Source organism: Hippoglossus stenolepis, chromosome 10, assembly GCF_022539355.2.
Source record: "Hippoglossus stenolepis isolate QCI-W04-F060 chromosome 10, HSTE1.2, whole genome shotgun sequence".
Taxonomy (NCBI): domain Eukaryota; kingdom Metazoa; phylum Chordata; class Actinopteri; order Pleuronectiformes; family Pleuronectidae; genus Hippoglossus; species Hippoglossus stenolepis.
This window is the reverse complement of record NC_061492.1, coordinates 13,182,906-13,204,631: the sequence shown is the minus strand read 5'-3', so window position 1 is coordinate 13,204,631 and position 21,726 is coordinate 13,182,906. Positions and strand designations below refer to the sequence as shown.

Here is a 21,726-nt window from a genome sequence, read left to right as displayed (position 1 = left end):
ATGGATAATTATCGTAATCAATGTCGCATTATTATTGCTTGTTTATATTTTAAACTCATCTCTATGGCAGGGAATGACAAACACTTGATAAACAGCTAAACATTTCATAAGTCTGAGGGAGAACATTAAAACCTATTTAGTTTTACACCTCCATGTATCATAGCAATATATTAGAGCACTTTGAAATTATATTATATTAATATTGATGAAAATTATATTTTACACATACATATATATTTGTCATGACCCAGGCACACTGTTGATGGTGAGAAGCCACTTGATCTGCTCTGTCCCTGTTGGTTCGACAAATAAAGTTTTTTCAAACCACGTGACCATCACTGTCATGGCTGCGCCCTCGTGTCGTGCGTGGTTGTAAACAGTTGTGATCGTATTCTGGTGTTTTGAGGAGTCGCAGAGAGTCACGGTACGTTTCAACTGGTAGTGTTTATAGTTGTCGTGTAGATTATAACCTGTGATTTAAGTTGTTTGTGGTTTTACGAGGGACATTTTGTAGATAAACCTTCTGGCACGTAGTCGCTCGGTAACTGCAAGCGAGAAGTGACTGGTAGCAGACACGCGTGCGCCACATACTTTCCACATTTAACTTGGTTGTTGTATCTTTATTTATAGAAAATGAAGACAGATAAGATGAAGCCGAAAAGCAGGGGTGTGTCGTCCGGGCTGATGAAAAAAAAGAAGCGGAGCGTCCATGTGAAAGGCAGCTGGAAAGCTGTGCAGCTCGACCCCAGCCTCTTCTCCGAGGAGGGCTTGGAGGGCCTGGTGTGTTTCGAGGAGCTGGCAAGTTACAGTCTGGTGGACTCTGACAAGGCTGCGTCCAAAGCAGCGAAAGAGCTGAAGAAGAAGGAGGAGAAGAAGATGAAGAGGAAAGCGAAGGCGAAGGCGAAGAAAAGAAAGGCCAGCGAGGGAGAGGAGCAGGGAGGAGGAGGAGAAGAAGAAGGGGGAGAAGGGGGTCCTGGTGTGGAGGGCACAGAGGGAGAAGAACCAACTGAACCACCCAAGAAGAAAGTCACAAATAAGAAGAACAATAAGAAACAAGCTGCAAAGGAATCAGTCCCAGAAGATGTCATTTCTACAGAGGAGACAGAGAAGGATGGAGCTGCAAACGAGGAGGGAGGACAAGAAGAAGATACAGCGAAAGAAGACCCTCAACAAAATGTCCAAGCAAAGAAGAGCAATAAAAAGACGAATAAGATACAGAAACAGCAGATAGAAAAGGATGAAGAGAAACAGACAAATCTGGAGGCCCCTTCAGAACTCCAGGCTCCAGAAGTAGAAAAATCCTCGCCAAAAAAAGTGACCAAACTCACTAAAAAGAAAAACAGGAACTGGACAAATATCGCACATTCTGCCTCTGAGGACCAAAACGCTGATGTGGGAGCGTGGCAGGATCTGTTTGTCCCTTCCCCCGTGCTGAAGGCGCTGAGCAGCCTTGGATTTGGTTCGCCCACGCCGATTCAAGCCCTGGCACTGCCTTCGGCCATCAGGGATCGTATGGATGTACTGGGGGCAGCGGAGACGGGTAAGATCATGTGTCCGACGAAGCTTTTTGTTCCAAAATAATGCATTCCACACGTGAAGTTAATGTGAGCACTGTCATTGCAGGAAGTGGTAAGACGCTGGCTTTTGGTATTCCCATGATCCACGCCATCCTGGAGTGGAGAAAGGGCTCCGATGAACCTGCCGAGAGCAACAGTGAACCAGCCCCACAGGTGGAGAGTTTGTATTTACCAAGCCTAAAGTCCGAAAATGATGCTGAGTCCATAACAGAGGAGGACAACGTGGAGGCTGTGGAAGAAGAGGACGAAGGTGTCTCAGATCAGGACCAAGGTGACTCAGATGACGGTGAGGAGGATGAGGATGAGGATGAGCACAGTGGTGAAGACGAGGATGAGGATCAAACGCTTGGGTGCGTGAAAGTGATCGAAGATGCAGAGTTTGACTTAGACGCTGAAGAAAAACCTGCAGGGGGTCGGAATCAGCCTCTGCTCGGACTGGTGCTCACTCCCACCAGGGAGCTGGCTGTTCAGGTCAAACACCACATTGATGCTGTCGCTAAATTCACTGGTGAGTTATTTTACCTAGCAACTTATCGGGGTCTTCATCCCCTTAAACAGTTCTGTGAATCTGAAACTCAAGATGTTACTGGATTGCAGATATCAAGACGGCGATAATTGTGGGTGGAATGGCACAACAGAAACAGAGGAGGATGTTAAAACGCCGGCCGGAGATTGTTATTGCGACTCCAGGACGTCTGTGGGACTTGATCAAGGAGAAACATCCACATCTGCTGAACCTCAGACAGCTCAAGTGAGTCCCAGTCACACCTTTGTTTCTTTTTCATTTATTAGCTGTGGACAGATGTTTTCTTGGCTGCGATTCACGTCTTTATTTATAGCACGACTGGTGTAAGTAACAGAGTGGCGTAAGTGTCCAAGAAGGGTTGAATCAGGGGCAACTTGGTTTTAGAGAGATGGTGGCTTCTTCAAGACGTTTTTCATATTTGTATTGCACCAAATCACAACATGTAGAGATGTCTGATGCCGATGCCAGCGTCAGAAATGCCTCAGATACTGCCAAACATGCCCGGGTTGGGGATCAGCAAATCTCTGTACAGATCTGATACCCAAGTTTAAAGTGTATTTGTTTAACCCACATAAAACTCTGAATTTCTTCACCTGGAAATCACTTAGCAGTTTTTTTTAGCAGTGAAGAAGTGATTTTCGGTGGTGAAGCATTTGGGAGAGAGGGCTAAAATGTGCAATTTGGAAATATCTTACTCTTGAAAGTCCCACAAGTAAAACAGGGATGTGAACTGAAGTTCTATGTCATTCATTCTCTGTATGTTTAAGGGTTTAACCTGAGCCAGGCCATACAACAATGATAGTAATCATCACTTCCATACAGGGTTAGTAACATACAGCTACAGATAAAATAAGTTATTTTTTTAAATGCACTGGTATCAGATCGGTACTCAGTATCAGCCGCTACACAAAGTCCAGGTACCGGTATCTGGAAGGAAAAAATGGTATTGAATTATCCCTAATTTTTATTTCAAGGGACTTTATATAATAAGGTTGCGACCTTAAAGTATAAAGAAACCTGACAGTTGCTACAATGAGCAAAAACTTTGCATCTGTGGAGAGAAGAAACTTCCATTTAATGGGGAGAACTGGACTCAGGGTAGAGATGTTTATTTTTGACAAAGCAGGTGAACTTTATTTTCAAAACACTTATAAGAGGCCACATTTCTAAATACAGGGGACTTTGCAGGATGTTACTGAAGGTTAACTTGTACACTTTGTTATACGTTGGTCCACAAGTTGGCTTAAAAGGAGCTGATCCAAGATACTCATGCAAATTACACTTTTCTAACATTCGCAGTAGTGGAACAAAATAGACCTGGTGTAGACTAGACTTCATGCACATTGCTTGTTGCAGGATGGGTTCTTGAGCAATCGTCTTCAAACTACAGACCAACAGCAGCAACAAAATATTTTCTGAAAGCTAAACAGAAACCACAGGCGGTGACTCTGTTTTTATTGAATTTGACTGTGTTCCAGAATTTAGCCTGGTCCGAGTAGGAACGTGCCAGCTCTGTATTTATTTGTTAAAAGCCCAAATGCTGACCAGTCAGGTTTAATCGCCTGTGCATCTGGCAGTGACCTTTGCTGCATTTAAGAATACTGGTGAATAGATTAGACATAGGTAGTTTTATTCTGATCTCAGAAAAAACAACTTGAGAGATGAGAGGAATGTCAGAAGTGTGAGTATTGATGTAACACGTGTTGTGGGGTTGTGTTATTCTGCAGGTGCCTGGTCATAGACGAAGCCGATCGTATGGTGCAAAGAGGCCACTTTGCGGAGCTGGAGAATCTGCTGGAGATGCTGAACACCGTGCACTTCAACCCCACGAGGCAAACATTTGTGTTCTCTGCCACACTGACCATGGCTCACAGCCTGCCCACCCGCCTCCTGCAGAAGAAGAAGAGGAAGAATATGGACCAGAGGGGCAAGCTGGAAGTTCTCATGGAGAAAGTGGGGATCAAGTCCAAACCCAAAATCATCGACCTCACCAGGAAGGAGGCGACGGTGGAGACGCTGACCGAGACGCGGATCCACTGTCAGAAAGAGGAGAAGGACTTCTACCTGTATTACTTCTTGCTGCAGTTCCCCGGGCGCACCATGGTGTTCGCCAACAGCATAGACTGTATCAAGAGACTGAACTCCCTGCTGGTGATCTTAGACTTTGATCCACTGCCTCTACACGCCAACATGCACCAGAAACAACGCCTGAAAAACCTGGAGAGGTTTGCTGAGAGGGAGAAGTGAGTGCTGCACACACCTGCACTAGCAGTCTGAACTTGTTTGCTCTGGGTTGACTTGATCCAGTAATTTTGTCTATGGTGAAATATTATAACTTGTTTACTGCAGTAAGACGCTTAAGGGTTTAAACTGCATCTGAGGGATGAGTTGCATCATAATGCTTATTTACCTCCACCTTGGAGGTTATGTTGTAATTGTTGTCCGTCTTACTGTCGGCAAGATTACTAAAAAACAACAAAACTGCTTTCCATGGAATTTTGTGGAGGGGTGGTGCCTAAGCCAAGGAAAAAACATAACATTTTGGAGCGGATCTGGTTAAACAGGCTGATCCAGGAATCTCTCCCTCCCCCCCTCAATGCTCAATCAACAGATTTTAAATGTTTAAACACAGAACAGGCAGCTTCACACAGGGATTTTATTCACTCCTACAGGTGGAGGAGGGAGGAACTACTAGAGCACACATTGACTGTCATGTCTGAACATGTACTGTGTATCTTGACAACAACACTCACACAAAAAATACACATACCTTGTTAAAGTTGTATTGAAGCTAGTTACTTTAACTTAAACTCAACCTAGTTAAATTGTTTAATAATCATTTGATATAATTTGACATGTACCTCCAATGTTTGTACAATGCAGTAGCAGTGAGGGGTAGGAAATAAGAAAAAATTCTAAATAAGCCAGAAAACCAAACCCAACAAGAAAACAACACTGAGCTCCACCATAAATCTCCTGCTTTACTGAACTGCTGTGACTTGATTCACAGTTGCGTTCTGCTGACCACTGATGTAGCTGCAAGAGGACTGGATATTCCCAATGTTCAACATGTGATCCACTACCAGGTATGTTTTTCTTTTCAAATGTCCAGATTTTCAGGTTCCTTGGAAGCTGACTCCCATGCCTGTGAACATTATATCTCAAGAATGCCCTGCGGGACATTTTTTACAAATATTCACTTAGACTCAAGGATGACTTGAATAGATTTTTTTTAAATAACATGTTTTTGGCCTCTTGAATGTGATAGCTCAAGAGGGCTTGAGGGAATTTCTTCAACTTTTGATCACTTGGACTACAATTTTCAGATCAAGTGATTACATTTCAGTGGTCAAAGGTCACAGTGACATTAAATGAATCTGGAAAATAAATATGTAGAAAAATGTACATGGAAACTGCACTGGTTGGCGGAGGCAAACAACTGCAGTGCGGTAATTCTAGTTTTGTTTTTAAGAAGAATACTACTAATACTATAATTTGAATCCTCTCCTGTGTACTTCAGGTTCCCAGGACATCTGAGACTTATGTCCATCGGAGTGGCAGAACAGCGAGAGCCACTAAAGAGGGTCTCAGTTTGCTGCTAATCGGCCCAGACGACATGTTGAACTTCAGAAAGATTTATAATACTCTAGGGAAGGACGAGGACCTTCCCATGTTCCCCATAGAGATCAAATGCATGGAAGCAATCAAGGTGAGCTCCACTGGTATTAGGTCCTGTATATATGTCACGTTAAAGCAATTCTTTCTGATTGTTAACGGTTGAGTGTGTCCCACCACAGGAACGAGTAAACTTGGCCAGGAACATAGAGAAGATTGAGTTCCACAACGGCAAAGAGAAGCAACACAACTCCTGGTTCAAAAAAGCAGCAGAGGCCCTGGAGCTGGACCTGGATGATGATCTTTTACTCGGTAAGACCAACATAACCATATCTGTGACAACCATTTGAAAAGTGTTCAAATACAAACAGCTGAGGGTTCCATGTTTGTCCACAGGCCGATCAAAGGGGGAGGATGGTGACAGAGAGCAGCAGAAGATGGTCAAGAGCATGAAAAAGCATTTGAAGCATTTGAGCTCCCAGCCTGTGTTCAAGAACCTGGTAAAGACCAGGTACCCGACTCAGATGGGAAAACTCACCCTGCCCCACCTGCCTCGTGGCGGGATGGAAAGTGCCCTGACCAAGGTGTCAATACAGCAGAAGGAAGACGAGTTAAAAAAACGTGGTCCACCACAGCCAGGGAAAAAGAAGCAGAGGAAGGAAAAGAGGCAGAAGAAGAAGGAGGAGCAGCAGCAGCAGAAGCAGCAGCAGCAGCAGTGATATGTTATAAGAAATGTGTATTTAAAAAAAAAAAAAAATCCATCTTTGACACAGTTAAAATGCTAAATAGATAAATGTAATTTTTAACATGCACAATGTGCAATAATTGTATTTCCAGATGTTGATTCTCTGTACGCTGCAAGATTTTATAAAAATCTGTTTTCACAAGTGTCTTAAAGCGCTGCTGGGATGTATTCAACCGAAGTTCGAGTTCCTGAGTTGTGCAGGGTTGTGACGTATCGCTGGTCAGTGGTGAGGTCGTGGGTAGAGAATGTTGTAGTGCGATGTTTGGTAGAGGAGGTGCAGGGAGGGTTCAGCACCCTCTGGAATCATGTGGTGAGCCAACAGCTGCTCGTCACCGTCCATAGAGACGATATGTGTGCAAATGTCCAGAGCCTCAGAGAGAGCCAGAATGTCCACGTGATCGCACTCCATCCCCATCACCTCCACTTCCTGCACGAAGGGGAACAAAGACGTCAGCAAGCCTGCTCCAACGGCAACTCGTTTCTTCACTAGATGGCAGCAACACTTTACTAACCTGACGACAGTATGCATGTAGATTGGGCGCCTCCACAAAGTTGCAGAAGAACTCTGCGTGGCTCTGCAGGTGTGCCGAGGTGAGCAGCCTGAGATACTGCACCACGCCGTCAGAGGTGATCTGCTCATTGAAGAGGCTCAGCAACGCGTAGTCCTGCTCGTCAGCCTGGCACTGCTCCACCACATTTACAACCTTCAGGAGAACAGAAACAATCAGGTAATGAGTTTTACCAAAAGAGGATGGTATAACTGTTATAATTACCTGCACCTTTTTAAGATGCAGGTACTTACTACTTTTAAACCTACTTTTAATACTATTAACAGTAAGGTGCAACTCATGTAAGGGTTTTATCAGCTGATTTAAAAACTGAAGCTTTCAAAATGCGAATCCAATCTGTTTAGAGTCACAACTGAGCAGAGGGGCTTAAACACGTCCCCCCATTCTTTACAGTTTGTTGCCCTGAACTAGTTAACACAGACACACAGATTTTCCACTGCTTGGCCAGTTTTCATGAGATGTTGCTGTTAGATTTATGTATACATGGTTTATTCAAAAGATCTGCAATGGAATTAAAAGATTAAGTATAATCATTAGTTTGACCCTCTAAATATAGTGTCGGGGAAACATTGTGCTTTGTAGCTGATTCTAGATCAGATCAATTCTGAGCAATTACATCATACATGTTTGTACTTAACCTCAATGAACACACTATAACTATGAATGTGTTATGTCAGTCAAATTATAGTTATTGACTGTACTGCCTTTAGGGCCCAAACTGGAATCATAAAGGTCTGAGGCCACAAAGCGAAAAGCATCTGTCTCCGATGTTTTTTCACCTCACTGTGTCCAATAACCTGACATACAATCATTTATAATATAAATAGTTAAACCCCAACTGTACATTTGCTGTTTTTGACTGAGTATAATTATCATTTATTTTAATAAAGACAGTCCATTGTCTTATTAGAAATTGCAGCTCAGCTACCAGATAACTACATTGTTTGATAGGAGTTATTTACTGTGTCCAGGTGATGTTTGAAGCGGCTCTCATCAAATCCTGCAGAGGACAAAACTTCACTGCTCTGAATTATTTTGTCCTTGAATCTGAAATTAAAGCCATTATTACTCACATGTATAACGTAGCATTTCATCAACACCAGTTTGTTTATTGCAGATGTCAGTACTGATGATTACTGACCTCTGCAAAGCTCTGGTGTTATGCAGGACTGACTCCATGTGAGAGAAGCAGAGGGCCCTGTAGAAGCAGTTTCCATCACCACGTACTTTCCTCACAGAGGAGAACTGGCTGCTCAGATCCTGACAAAGGACAACGAGTGGGGTTAATAAAGACAAATGTGTATATGTGGCCGCTGCGGTACAACAGCCCACCTACTTTATACTTGGCCCCGGGGATTTGCTGTGGGAACAGGGAGGCGATGTCCTCTCTGTGCGAGACGAGACTTCCAACCTCCATCTGCCGTAAAACAAACACTGAGCTGACAGCCTGAAACCAGCAGGGAGACACGGGCACAAACCCTGAGACCGTCAAAGAGAAAGAGGCACGTACCTTCGCATTTCCACAACATGGAGACAGCGGCAGAAAATAGGGTTTGTCAATTCCCCGCACGTCAGAGAATGTGTCAACACGTTGTTACAGTTTTATTTCCATTTTCTGAAAGACCGGATGTTTGCATGTACCACGTGCTCGTGTTAAAGCGACAGTACCGTATTTATGCAACGCCCTTTTCACACCTATGCTGATGGAACATCTCGTTAAAAAAATCCGAACCCTGACCTAAACATTGGTTTTATAATGCGGAAGAATGTAATCATGAGGAACATTGTGTGTTTTATGTAGAAGCAAATGTAACCATGGAAAAATTATGGAATTAGAGTTGTAAAACGAGGCTTACCTCCTTTTGGCAGTAGGTGGTGCTATCACTATCACTCCATACAGAGTAAAAGATCTGTTCAGGTCAGAAACACTCTCTTGTCTCTTGTCTTCAAATCGTATAAATCTCTTGTCTTCAGATCGTATAAATCTTCCACCTTTGCAACAGTCTAAGACATCAGAGGGATCTATAACTATCCTTTGAAGTGTTGTCTGGGTATATAGCCTGGGTGGAGTTAAATAGTAAGTCACAATCAAGTGTTATTCTTTCAGCCCTTTATCACTTTGATTCACAACATGGGTCAAACGTGACCCGGCTCCGTTTTTATTTTCTATATCTTTGAAGTATTTCAGGTATTCCCCAATTAATCCTTATTTCAATTTTTTTGAACAAAAATCATTTTTGTATCACTACCCTTCTAATGCAGAACATGGGTAAAAAAAGACACGTATTCATTTCCTGTGTTATTTCATGCATGGGGGTTTCTTTGCTATATCTTTTAAATAAATGTATTTTATCATTTAATATTCTAAGTATTCATGAAATATCTTGTTTTTGATGACCACAAATCATTATTTTCCTTTATCCTTTCTTACTTTATATACAGCTGTACATTTTTTGAAAATTGTGTTGCTTATTGGACAATGCACAGTGGAGGTAAAAAAATATTTCTGTTTCATGACAAATCAGTAGATGGCACTTCCTGTTCGAACAAGCATATCGATCCAAGTGTTTTTTTGTTTATAATGAAATTACACACGTCAGTACCGATTTTTGTACATGTCGGTCAATCGTGGTGCTAGGGCTGCTCTTTAAGGGACGCTATTCAGCTATGTTGCCACTCCCATTCCTTACAACCATATGAATGTTTTAGTAAAAGTACAAAGAGGCATAGAATGGAAATACTCAAGTAAAAAATTGACAAGTAAATTACATAAAAATTGTGCTTACACCTGAGTATCTAAGTTACTTTTCACTTTTCTGCTCAATGACTGGATTTTCTGAAGGCCTGTATGTGAAGGCAGCCAATGAGAGGGGTCCTAACCTTAAACTAAAGATACACCTAAAACAGACTGAACATGTTATTGACACAGGAGATACACACTAAGCAAAATCTTTTCTGGAATGTGGACCCATAACCGGGAAACCCAGATTACTACATAATCTTCAGGAATGCAAATTACATAGAAAATAAACTTCGAATAAGTAATGTTTAACATGTTATGTTACTTTAAGTGTGTTGCCTAAAGGAGAAACAGCATTGCAACATAGTTAATGATCACGGTCTGCACTACAAAGCTGTTACACAACTTGTATGTACAGCAGTGTTTGACAACATGGAGCACGCTATTGTAAAGTTATAACATCAGAATCTTCCTGCTACGCTATATATTTCCCCTACTTAATAAATAAAAATCTGAATATCATACTCTTCATAGTTTAAAATGTCCCTTTGTAAATTCAAATTATTTTCTTGTTCTTTGTCCTGTCTGTCTGTCTGTATCCTGAACTTTTCTAAATTGATTTCTGAGATTCAAAGGAAGTGCTGATGATTCATGAGATGATTCATCCAAAGTTCATTGAATGAATCATTCTTGAGAACTTGTCCGTGAGAACTCTTTTTATTTTAAACTATAAACTGCACAGCACTGGTTCTCATCCTTTAATGGTGGTTACTTTATTTTTTAAATGCAGCAGTAAAACACATTTACAAAGTTATGATACATTTGATCACCTTTTCAATTGTTTCTAACATTAAACTTTTAGAGTCATTATTCAAATCACTCCTTAATGATAAAAAAATATATTCTTATTTCCAAAACTTTGAACAGCATCTCACCATCTGATCAGGTTTTCTTGGGTGATAACTATTTTTTTGTCAGACGTTTTGTCAAAAGTTTACTTTCACACTCAACAAATTGCTGTTGTCAAGATTCTGCATCAACATTCTGGCTCTTTCTACTGACTTTACTTGAACTTTTGATTTGTGTTCTACTGCCGATGCTTTTCATTGAAGCCCTCTCTCTTTTGTCTGTCAAAGCCGCCCTGCTCGTCATCGCAGACCCAGACTCCATCAGTCTCCTCGCTCTCTTCTCCGTGTCCGCCTTGTCCAGAATGTACTCCTGAAAACAACGTCTCTGTTACTCAAAAGTCAGGTAAGTAACCAGTGGTTAATCAAAATGTAAATCTGAGGACATTACCTTCACCATGTCCATCTTTGTCAGTTCGTTCATGTTCTCCAGAGGTCCATATGTTGGTAGATAACATTGCTCTGCAAGGTTGTGGATGGCCATAAGTAAGCTTCCCACTTCCTCAACCTGAGAGATAATTAACATTTATCAATATTTCCCACTGAAACTCCTGTTAGTAAATTGCCTGAGGTTGAACTCAGCTCATAATCCTGAGGGTGTACCTTCTCCGTGGACAGGCCTTGCACCATCAACAGGTTCACCTCTGCCTGCTCGTTCTTCTCTTTAAGCATTTCTAACTCACTCTGGAGTTCAGACAGTTCTTTGTTGGCCATCTGCAACAGCCACGAAAATATTGCTCAGGCATCGTGAATCGAAGAAATGCTGCGCTGGAAATCTTAATGTGTTCGTCTGACCAGTTTCTTTATGCCGTGCTCCTGCTCCATGGTGTGCAGTCGTCGCTGGCCCTCCTCCACTTCCTCCTCCAGCCGCCCCAGATGGTGCAGCAGCTGCTGGTTGGTGATGGACAGAGTCTCGTGGCGCCGAATAATGGGCATAACCAAAGATTCAGACCCATTATCGACGTAAGCTGGAAAAGATTGCACATGACAGAGGTATTCTCACAATTAAATTTTCTCATTGGGATCAATGGTACAAGTTCATGTAAGCATTCAACTTAGAATGTACATAAAGATTGACGACATGACTGCTCCCCAAATGTGAAGCCAAAGCTTTCCTATACTCTTTGGATGCTGTAAAAATGGGGGGAAATGTCAGGATCTGAACAGACTCTCGCTCCAAATGTGTAAGATGGCGCTGTTCATATGTGGGATATTTTGGCTTCATTTCTGGATGTTGGGAGGAAGTAGAGAGGCGTCGTCCATCTTTATATAATTTGAATATTTATATCACGCACAAAGGGCAATCAAATTCAGTTTTGAACTTACTGCTGGGAAGATATTCTAGTGTTTTCATCAAGTAGTCCTCATAGATTTTGTATTTTGTCATTCTCTCTTTTAAAACTTGCTGTCTGTGAATTGAGATATGATAAGAGGTTAAAAACCACGTTGGACCTAATGAGAAATATCCCCACATCAATGCTTGGTTTGAAGTGCTCACCTGGTGCGAAGTTGTTTCAGCTGTTCCGTTAGATCTTCTATTTCTCTCTGCTTCAAAATGTTCTGCTCCCGTGCAGCTTCATACTTCTTCAGCGATCTGCATCGCTTCACTTCATTTTCAGCCACAAACCTCTCAAACTTCATTGCCCTTTCTTTTGTCTGCGCGGAAATACAAATCCCAGAGGGCACCAGTATCAGATCAGTGTTGTTTTACTGTCAGGTAGGATCAGGGAGTTATATTTCCTCTGAACTCAAGTAGGTTGAAGAGCACACATTAAGGTTTCAGCTCACCTCTTGGAGTTTTATGTCCAGTTCCGACTTCCTCTGTGCCAAAGCCTCCACGCTCTTCCTAAACTCTTGCCGTTTGAGTGCAAGCAGCTTGTTCACCTCTTCCAACTCAGCCTGTTTCTTCAGAACCACCGTCTTTTGCAAAGTGTTCACTCCTGCCTCAAGGACTCGGCCGGGAACCTACAAATAAAACACAACCATAATTTACACTGAAACTCTTCCAATGTGGTAAAATGAGCATGAAAACATCATTTACGTTGGCCCTTTTAAACCAGTAAGAATAAATGGGGAGAAGTGGGAGAGAAAACAGAGATGATTATTAAACAAAAGCAGGATAAAGTGATAAATCACATAAGAAACAAATATATGGAAAACATAGGTTTATGATGTTTTTTTCCCAATAATATGACAAAAAATAACTACAACTTAAAAAAAAAACTATAATAACAAAATAACTATTATTAAACCTACTATTTGTTGAGTTTTATCCTATATACTTATATAGTTTTTTATCCTGTCCAATTTTATCTTAACCTGCTATTTACATAACATTTTATTTTCCTATTTTGTTTTATTGAAAAAAATGATATTGCTATTTTGTAAACCACTTTTTGTTTCATACTTTGTATGTATCAATTGGGCTGTATAAATAAAGTTTATTGTTATATATTATTATTATTATTATTATTATTATTATTATTGTATACACTGAACTAAATTAATCTGAAATTCATCAAACATGGCTTGATTGGCTGTATCTTATGTAAATGTGCAGGTTGACAATAACCGATTTTATCCTTATTACATCCGTCTTACCTGTGTAACAACAGGAATGGGGTTGACATCTTTCTCCTCCACATGTCTGAGGGGACATCACTGTCAGTAACAATGTCAACACATGTATGAATGAGAGACTCCTGCTCAGCAACAGAACAGCGGCCATACCTGGTGTCGTCCGTCTGTGTTACAAACACGTTTCGTATTCTGTTTTCCACCTTGAGTTTCAAACGAGGATCTCGATTATCTAAGAAAGGAAGTGAAGAGGCCTCCATGTTTCGTTTGTTTTAGTGGATTTACTGTCCAGGAATCCTGATGAGGAAACAGGTCCTGCAGTTTGTCCACGTCCTCGAGGATCGACGCTCTTTTTCCCGGATGTTTTCCTGGATTTGTGTGGCGGTTGCCTGGTAACCAACGCGGAGACAACGGAGAATGCGCCGGGATCGTTTTCTGCCGTTGTCATGGCAACTGCCGGGGTGGCGGTCCTGCGTTCAACCGAATGAATGAGCGGCATGGAAATGAGATGCTGAGGAGGAAGAGGAGCTCTCACTCCGTCCTGATCCCCGTGAACCAAGCGAGAGTCCCCCGAGGTCAGAGTGAAGGAGGGTGAGACTCCAGTCCCATTATTCATTTCACTTTGAGGAAGTGGAATTAAATATATAAAGAACCAATGATGTGGAGCATCCCAACTGATACAGACTTTGTTCAACCCCAATCTGAGGCTTCAACGACGATACAGCGTTTTGATTCAGTATAAGATGATAGATATCCACTCCACACATATAAAGATAATCCAAAAATATCAATCAATAACAAAATATGACCTCATCAAAACTGAATGAAATGTATGAATATGCAAATGTTGCTTGTTTGTTATAGTTTAATAATTGGACACTGTTTTCAATGAAAAGAGTGCGTGCTCTGGAAGTTTCAAGTTTGCACATCACACTTGTGTAAGTTCCATATTGAACAATGATTGGTTTCCCCACTAGTTGTGAGGTCATAAAACCTTGCACGTGCATGCAAATCAGACATGATGTAAGCACAGAGAGAAGTTAAAGACTTTTTTCTGCACATACATCTGTCTACATAGTGACTGTTAAACAAAGAAGTCTGGCTTCCTCCCACAGTCCAAAAACATACAGATTGGGGTTAGGTTGAAATTGACCATAGGTGTGAATGTATGTGTGAATACTTGTTTGGGATTTGGGATCCCCCCCCAGCAATCCGATAAATGGTAGAGATAATGAGAGGATGAATTAATGAACCGATTTTCACTACAGATATTTTGACATGACCTATCAGGGTACAACAGGTTTAATTAACTAATTTTAAAAAGGGTTGCACTGCATGTAGCTTTTGTTGTTTTAAGGCCAATGTGACTGACAGGGCTTACTGATGCAGTTCCATGGTACAGAGCCAACTTTAACAGTATTGGTTACAACCATGTTTTTCATGCTATGATAAGTTTCTACCATAAAAAATGCTCATCCCAGCACCTTGACAAGTGCTTGCTGACCTTTTTGTTTAGCATTACTTGTGATAAAAGTATGAGTCATCTTTCATGACGTCTTGTCCGTTTTGTGTAAAATGTGGGGAATCCACACAAGTGTGCAAACAGCCTCAGGGTATAATTCCTCCACCTGTACGTCGGAATGCTGAAGGACTCGTTCTTAAATGGAGGAAGTATTTTTAACAAACATTTCCAAAGAAGTGATTGTGAAACATAAATTGGCTGTCTTTGTTCTGTCTCGCTCTTAAAGCCCAGTGTCACACTTCTCCATGTCCCAGTAAGAGCTGATGCTGTCATAGAGGTGGATCAACAACATCTGTGGATGAGAAGCAGAAACATTGTCACATGGTGAGTCTGAAGCTTTAAAGATAGTTTTTGAGACAGCAGCATGTGTGTGCTCCAGGTATAACTAATGTCATGGAGACCTTAATCTGTATACAGTCACATTAGGGGGACTTGTCTTCTTTATGGAGACAAAAATCGAGTCCACATAATGTAAACCATTAAAGGTTTAGGTTAAGGTTTTAGGTTAGGATTAGGCAATGTAATCAATGTAAGGTCTTGTGAAGTCAACCAGACACTGAGAATGTGTGTGTGTGTGTGTGTGTGTGTGTGTGTGTGTGTGTGTGTGTGTGTGTGTGTGTGTGTGTGTGTGTGTGTGTGTGTGTGTGTGTGTGTGTGTGTGTGTGTGTGTGTGTGTGTGTGCATCCACATAACAACTTATTTTAAAAAATATAGTACATTTTTGTTGTGCATAAACTTTAGTATCACGGTTGAGCAAATAAAGTGTAACTGCAGCCGTGTTACTCTGATGGCGTCTTTCTGCTGTTAAACTCACTGTAACACTACACACAACTTCACATCAGTGTTGCCTCTGGAGCAGCAGAACCAAGTTCAACCAAACACAGTTGAACATGCCCTTAAAAGGCATCTGTGCTCATGGTTGGAGCTGCTGCTCTCTGATGTCTGCTGGTGCAGGTTTTGGCTTGGTCTTGAACTCATACAGTATGACTCCAGAGCATGTGTGTAATACGCTGCTTATGTTGAATTTATTATCTTTTGTGTGAGGGCTTTACAAAGCAAAACTGAACCTGTTTTTACAGTTGCAGCTATTGTTGTTCTAACTTTGGATTTTTATTCCTTTAACTTCTGGATCACCAGCCTCATCCCTGCACTGCAGCTCACCGCTGGATGTTGGGCTCCTCGGACTGGACAGCAGGTCTTCTCCTGTGATGATTGCACTCAGCAGATCCACGTCTCTGTACCAGAGACTAAACAATGATATGAAAGAAAGACTGGCTCTCTGCTCCTTGAGTCTCTACACTGCAGCCAACACGTCGGTGAACTTTCTCAGGTGAGGAAAAGTGAAAGTTCAAAAGTATTTTATAAAGCTGTACTGGATTACATTATATTTTGTAAAAACTAATTTTCTTAAGAATTTAAATTTTTTTTTTTGATTTGTGTATTGATGTGATGATTTAAGGTAAATATATATAAACGTATTTATTAATTGTTTGCACAAGGTTCTAAAATACCATGGGGAGGGATTACCATAGTTAATTACTTGCCAAAATATAGCTAAAAATAATGTTTGATATAGAAACCTGTCTTGTTCAGTTAACTCAGTACTAGTGACTATTTCTTCAAACAGTTTAAACATTTTATGTTCAGGTCCCTGAAAAATGTAGGCCCTGCTTAACATAAACTAGAGGTAAAATAAAATAAAATAAAATTCCATTGTTATTGTCTATTTTATGTCGACAAATGTGGGACAAGTTGTGGTTGTTGTACAATTTCTATAACTTTACAAATAATACACACACAAAGAAAACAGTCACTCCAAAAAAAACACCCTGGCCCTGACACTCGTTGACTGCAATGGCTACTACTGTCTTCCTGTAGGAGGCGCCACTGAAATGAATTCATGTACAAGACAGATCTGCTGCTGCTGCTTAAATTTCCGGTTTAAAAGCCACAGGTTGGCACTTAGTCTGTCAATCACAATCTTGAGGAGAATCTGCAGTTCACTGAATGTGATCTATACCGAGAAAGTGGCAGAGCAGCATGGATTGGTTGGCATCTAATAATGTTAGATAAATGAAGCTTTTGAGCTGTGCATGCCTGGAGGTCATGAACAGGGATAATTGTGTGATTGTGCCCATGTGACTTCGCTGGCACTAACCAGTGTCTGGTGATCTGCCTCTTTGCCTTAAAGAGACAGGAATCTTTGTGTTGGACCGTTTTGCCTGGCAGAATGCAACCAAATCAGTTTTTATGTTGCAGTGAAAACGCTGTGAAGGATTTATTTTGAAGGCCCACGAAAGACATCAGTTGATCACATTGGGTTTTGGCTATAGATGCTAGGGATATAAAAAGATTTTATCATCTCCACTGTTAAAACACGAAACACAAACCAGATGTTGCAGTCAGAGCTGCAGCTTCCATTGAGGACAACTTTTACAAGTTCAGCAGTATATCAAATGTTCTAACTTTGTTTTATTCATCTATACATGAGGATGTGTGTCAGAGTTAAGGCTCATTTATGCTCAACGTTAGATACGTATATGGAAACAGACAGAGCCTTCCATCGATACTCTGAATCAATTTCATCCTTATTGATGCACGTTTTCTGAAACAACCGAAACAGCGCAGTACCACTGAAAACTGTAGGGGGCCAATAGTTCAAGCGAGATGAAAATAAGACATTACGAAGACATTTTGAGGAGACTTAGTTGGGAAGAAACTAGGGTAGTTACATATGATGCTACTTTGCTTAGGAACAGACATTTAAATTTGACACAAAGCAAAGCCGACATTTTATCAGTGAAAAAAACATTTATCTTATTTTTATCACCTCAAGATATTCGTTTAGGGGGGAAATAGGCTAATTGTTAAATGATGAAATGAAATCAAAGAAATTATTGATCGATCAATTTTTTAATTTTGATGGTCAGACAAAAATATCATGGGAGGGTGGCAGTGGCGAAACTTAACCACAGTAGCCTGGAGGGGCATAGCCAAGATTTTATAAATATATTTTACACATATATAAGAACATTTTGAAAATGAGTTATACAAACATTTTTATTGGCTAATCAAAACATTTCTAAGGAAGGTGGGCAGTGGGGGAATTTAACCTCAATACTTATAAACCCTGGTTAAGGCCCTGCTTACAGTTCTTGGAGCTAAGGGTTGCAGATTCAAGAGTCCCTGTGATGCGTTCAAGTGACCTATAGCAGCCATTATAGCCCTTGTATTATGTGGTCCAAATCCCCCTGTAGGATTAGTGTGTTTTAATTCCTGTTTTGTCTCATTTGGAAACCAGTCAATTAAGGCTCCCTGCGACAAAGACAGACATCTCGGCTCTGCCCACACACTCTATCTCCAGGGCTGTTTAGTGCTGCTGGCCTTATCTCTGGAGGTCCGCGAGTCTCATGACATATAAGGATACAGCCGTCACTGACAACAACAGTCCCAAAATAATCCGACGGCGCACAGCTGAGCCCCGCGCAGCCCCGTGCCGCACGCTGCTCCGCTGCGCACCGCCGCGCTGTGCGGCAAACACCGACACCGTGATGACGAAATTCTGCTATTCTGAATACCTAAGCCAGTTCCGTAACGCTGGAGGGAAATGTAATAATGTGCGGCCGCGTGTGCGAGCAGACGGAGGGAGAGGAGACAGTCACAGCCACGCGTCGTCAGAGCCGGAGTGAGTCTCTTCCTTTGCTGTGGGCTGCTGGTGTGTTTGTGTGTGTGTGTGTGTGTGTGTGTGTGTGTGTGTGTGTGTGTGTGTGTGTGTGTGTGTGTGTGTGTGTGTGTGTGTGTGTGTGTGTGTGTGTGTGTGTCCTGATTATTCTAATAATGCCAGATTCCATCCTGCTCATTTTTGATTAAATAAAGCCCAAAACATCAAGATAACAATCCCCATAGACATCATCCCTCACATTCTGTTTATGTCCGTCTTGAAATACACTCAGTTGTAACATTGAATTGTTTTCATTTCTCCATCTCTTCTTTCAAGGGATGTTGACCCAGTGGTCTGTGCCATCAGGAGAGGGGACGTGGAGGTTGTTCATGACTTGGCATCATCCGCCCCTCACTGCCTGCTGAAGGAGAACAAAGATGGCTGGATACCTATGCATGATGCTGCCTACTGTGGACAGGCTGGGTGTCTGAAGACCCTACTGAGGGGTAGGACACTGAAAGCATCCTCCACCTCCCCTAAAAAGGGCATTTGGTCATAATTTGAGACAGTGGCATGATCTAGGATTTTTCTAGGAGGGGCCACAATTTATATAGAGGGGCCAATTATTTGTCCAACATCCATGTGACATTCCTGATTCAGTAGATGCACATTAAAGTCATTCCTTGTTTACTGTTAGCTATATGGCTTTGAGCTAAGCAACATATCATTGAAAATATTTAGAAAATTGCACGTTGTTCAGCAAACATGTTCTTCAAAAAAGCTTAGAAAATCGAAATTCTTAACGTATTTTCAAATTTGTACTGTTAGTAGGTGACTAACTTATTATAAAAAAGACTACTGACAAGACAGGGGCACTTCAAGGGCCAATCAGATTTCAGTTGGGGCCTGTGCCCCCCTGGACCCCCCCGATTTGCTCTTACTGTCACAATGTAGGAAGTTTGTTTGCACTTTCTCAAAATGCTACGTAAGTCACTGTAGTGCTTTGTCTTATATGTACTGTATTTTGTTTTTGTTCCAGTTCATCCAGCCTCAGTAGACAAACGCACCTTACAAGAGCAGACGGCCCTGCTGCTCGCCGTGTCTTGTGAACATTTGTCATGTGTGCGGTGCCTTCTGGAGGCTGGCGCTGACCCCGACATCAGCAGCAAGAACAAAGAGACCCCTTTGTACAAAGGTACAGCTGTGAAACTAATTGTACACAACAGGAGTATTTAGAAAAAAGTCAGCCATGATATGGGTAGAAATGACCCTGTGTCTTGTTCGCCTCTGCAGCCTGTGAGTTGGAGAACGTGGACATGGTGAGCCTCATTCTGACTTATGGGGCCACCGTGAGCCAGCGGTGTGGTCAGGGCTGGACCGCCCTCCACGAGGCCGTATCCAGGAACAACACAGAGATCTGTGAGATACTCATAAGAGCCGGGGCTGCAATCAATCCTCCCAACACCTACAGCATCACACCGCTCACTGTAGCAGCTCAGCAAGGACAGATGAGGGCACTGTGTTACCTGATTGGAAAAGGTTCTTCTTTTCCACTGAAATTATCCCACTTTTTTTCACATCCCTGACCCCCATTGAAAGGTTGTAAAAGGATGAATGCTTCTCTCTAGGTGCAGATGTGAACATGCAGACGTGCGATGGCGTCACAGCCCTGCACGAGGCCAGTAAAAATGGACACAAGGAAATCGTAGCAGTGCTCTTGACTAAAAACGCAGACGCCAACAAACCCACTAACTCTGGACTGCTGCCTCTGCATATAGCTGCTCAGTATGGACACCCTGAGTAAGTTGAGTTAAAAGAAAACATAAGTCAAGGGGTAACATTTGAATAGAAGCTACAAGGTTTGTGTTATAGTGTAGGCTACACTATTTTAAACACTAGTTGTAGAAAATCCTTAAGTATTTAACTGTCTTTATTAACATTCCCCCTTTTGTGTTCAGGATTGTGTCCCTGCTTGTGTCAGTGACAAGTCGAGCCAGGCTGCGGCACAGTTGGATCAGTCCCCTCCACCTAGCAGCCGAGCACAACAGACACACTGTGGCAGCTGTGCTTCTGAAGACAGGTGCGGATGTAAACGCCACACTGGCCCCCAGTCACTCCACCCAGTACGCTGACGGACGGGCAACAGCCCTCTACTTTGCTATTGCCAACGGCGGCAGCAAGACAGCAGAGGTGCTGCTGAATGCCGGCGCCAGCGTGAGCCTTGACCCACTGAGTCCTCTGCTGATGGCTGTCCGTCAGGGCTGTGTCAGCACCGTGTCTTTGCTGCTGGACAGAGGGGCCGACGTCAACACCAGGCTCCCGTCTTATGCTACCACCTTCCCTGCTGTTATCGCACTCTGCATGAACAATCTGCCTCTGCTCAAATGCCTCTTGGACAATGGCTGCCAGGCCCTCTCTTGTTTTACCTGCACATACGGCAGTGCCCCTCACCCAGCTACAGGAGAATCCCACCCAAGAACTGTTGGCAGCAACGGATATGTTTTACAGAACGACAGTATGCCTCCATTAAATTGCTGTGAGGGAACAGAAAGAGCAAGACAGGTGTGAAAAATAAGCAAATGGTGTCATGCAGCTCACAATAACTGAGACATGTATGTTCTTAAAGTGATTAAACAGTTGTTTTTCTCTTCTTCAGTTCTGTGAGTGGATCTCAACACCAGCTATGTGCAAATGGGCAGGACCCATCATAGATTTGCTGCTGGAGCATGTTGGTCAGGTTCAGCTGTGCAGCAGGCTCACTGAACTACTGGACAGCCGAGAGGACTGGCTCGCTGTGAAGAGGAAGTCATGTGAGTATCAGATCAAATCTTATCAATCACTTCCTTTTTCTTTATGCAAACATCACCGTCTTCCTCATACAGTTCATGTGGCGTTCAAATATGCATGTGACAGTCGTCTTCATCTTTTTTTTTTCTGTCTGCAGTGTCGCCACGTCCGCTGCTGCACCTCTGCAGATTAAAGATTCGGACCCAAATGGGGAGAGACAGGCTGAACTCTCTCCCAAGTTTACCTCTGCCAGACAGAGTGATCCGATACCTGAGTCTGGCTGACTGACTTTAAAGGTGAATTTCAAGCCACATATGCATCAGAGACGTGACTATATTTATCTTTGTGTGGTTCTTTTTTTAGTTGCGTCTGATGTCTTGAATCTGTACATGGCCCTCTCAAAGCAATTCTCTATGTGTAAAATATCTATTTATAGCACATTTAATGTGACAATAAACGTCTTTAATCTCAAAGTTGTTGTTTTTTCCCAGAGACCTTCAGT

At 42.2% G+C, this 21,726-nt stretch overlaps 4 protein-coding genes across 4 annotated transcripts; 2 read left to right on the top strand and 2 right to left on the bottom strand.

Annotated features, from left to right (window-relative positions):
* Nucleotides 1-277: 277 nt before the first annotated feature.
* On the top strand, nt 278-6,609 carry ddx24 (DEAD (Asp-Glu-Ala-Asp) box helicase 24). The gene is made up of 9 exons (XM_035167601.2): nt 278-424; nt 631-1,540; nt 1,624-2,085; nt 2,175-2,328; nt 3,831-4,346; nt 5,114-5,189; nt 5,624-5,812; nt 5,901-6,030; nt 6,115-6,609. The coding sequence occupies exons 2-9, from the start codon at nt 634-636 to the stop codon at nt 6,435-6,437; spliced, it is 2,757 nt and encodes a 918-aa protein (XP_035023492.1). The 5' UTR covers nt 278-424; nt 631-633; the 3' UTR covers nt 6,438-6,609.
* On the bottom strand, nt 3,197-8,671 carry LOC118116202 (ubiquitin thioesterase OTUB2-like). Its single transcript, XM_035167605.2, has 6 exons — nt 8,543-8,671; nt 8,369-8,449; nt 8,174-8,292; nt 7,995-8,079; nt 6,976-7,167; nt 3,197-6,890 (listed from the first exon to the last, which is right to left on the bottom strand). Exons 2-6 carry the CDS (start codon nt 8,447-8,449, stop codon nt 6,684-6,686), a joined length of 684 nt encoding a protein of 227 aa, XP_035023496.1. The 5' UTR covers nt 8,543-8,671; the 3' UTR covers nt 3,197-6,683.
* A 1,874-nt stretch (nt 8,672-10,545) lies between these two features.
* Nucleotides 10,546-13,838, bottom strand: si:ch1073-416d2.4 (coiled-coil domain-containing protein 42 homolog). Its single transcript, XM_035168531.2, has 9 exons — nt 13,408-13,838; nt 13,279-13,324; nt 12,466-12,642; nt 12,176-12,333; nt 12,004-12,086; nt 11,473-11,645; nt 11,281-11,391; nt 11,069-11,185; nt 10,546-10,990 (listed from the first exon to the last, which is right to left on the bottom strand). Exons 1-9 carry the CDS (start codon nt 13,512-13,514, stop codon nt 10,796-10,798), a joined length of 1,167 nt encoding a protein of 388 aa, XP_035024422.1. The 5' UTR covers nt 13,515-13,838; the 3' UTR covers nt 10,546-10,795.
* A 4,384-nt stretch (nt 13,839-18,222) lies between these two features.
* Nucleotides 18,223-21,697, top strand: LOC118116700 (ankyrin repeat and SOCS box protein 2-like). Its single transcript, XM_035168530.2, has 8 exons — nt 18,223-18,461; nt 18,774-18,943; nt 19,477-19,632; nt 19,731-19,976; nt 20,066-20,237; nt 20,396-20,999; nt 21,094-21,247; nt 21,382-21,697. Exons 1-8 carry the CDS (start codon nt 18,328-18,330, stop codon nt 21,510-21,512), a joined length of 1,767 nt encoding a protein of 588 aa, XP_035024421.2. The 5' UTR covers nt 18,223-18,327; the 3' UTR covers nt 21,513-21,697.
* Nucleotides 21,698-21,726: the final 29 nt, after the last annotated feature.

Coding starts and splice junctions, on each gene's coding strand:
- LOC118116202 (XM_035167605.2), bottom strand. CDS start 8,449: ATGGAGGTTGGAAGTCTCGTCTCGCACAGAGAGGACATCGCCTCCCTG. Junction 8,293..8,368: donor TCCCCGGGGCCAAGTATAAA/GTAGGTGGGCTG, acceptor GTCCTTTGTCAG/GATCTGAGCAGCCAGTTCTC. Junction 8,080..8,173: donor AACACCAGAGCTTTGCAGAG/GTCAGTAATCAT, acceptor CTTTAATTTCAG/ATTCAAGGACAAAATAATTC.
- si:ch1073-416d2.4 (XM_035168531.2), bottom strand. CDS start 13,514: ATGGAGGCCTCTTCACTTCCTTTCTTAGATAATCGAGATCCTCGTTTG. Junction 11,186..11,280: donor AAGGCCTGTCCACGGAGAAG/GTACACCCTCAG, acceptor ATTATCTCTCAG/GTTGAGGAAGTGGGAAGCTT. Junction 10,991..11,068: donor CAAAGATGGACATGGTGAAG/GTAATGTCCTCA, acceptor CGTTGTTTTCAG/GAGTACATTCTGGACAAGGC.
- ddx24 (XM_035167601.2), top strand. CDS start 634: ATGAAGACAGATAAGATGAAGCCGAAAAGCAGGGGTGTGTCGTCCGGG. Junction 2,086..2,174: donor TGCTGTCGCTAAATTCACTG/GTGAGTTATTTT, acceptor ACTGGATTGCAG/ATATCAAGACGGCGATAATT. Junction 6,031..6,114: donor GGATGATGATCTTTTACTCG/GTAAGACCAACA, acceptor GTTTGTCCACAG/GCCGATCAAAGGGGGAGGAT.
- LOC118116700 (XM_035168530.2), top strand. CDS start 18,328: ATGACGAAATTCTGCTATTCTGAATACCTAAGCCAGTTCCGTAACGCT. Junction 18,944..19,476: donor TCTGAAGACCCTACTGAGGG/GTAGGACACTGA, acceptor TTTTTGTTCCAG/TTCATCCAGCCTCAGTAGAC. Junction 21,000..21,093: donor GAACAGAAAGAGCAAGACAG/GTGTGAAAAATA, acceptor TCTCTTCTTCAG/TTCTGTGAGTGGATCTCAAC.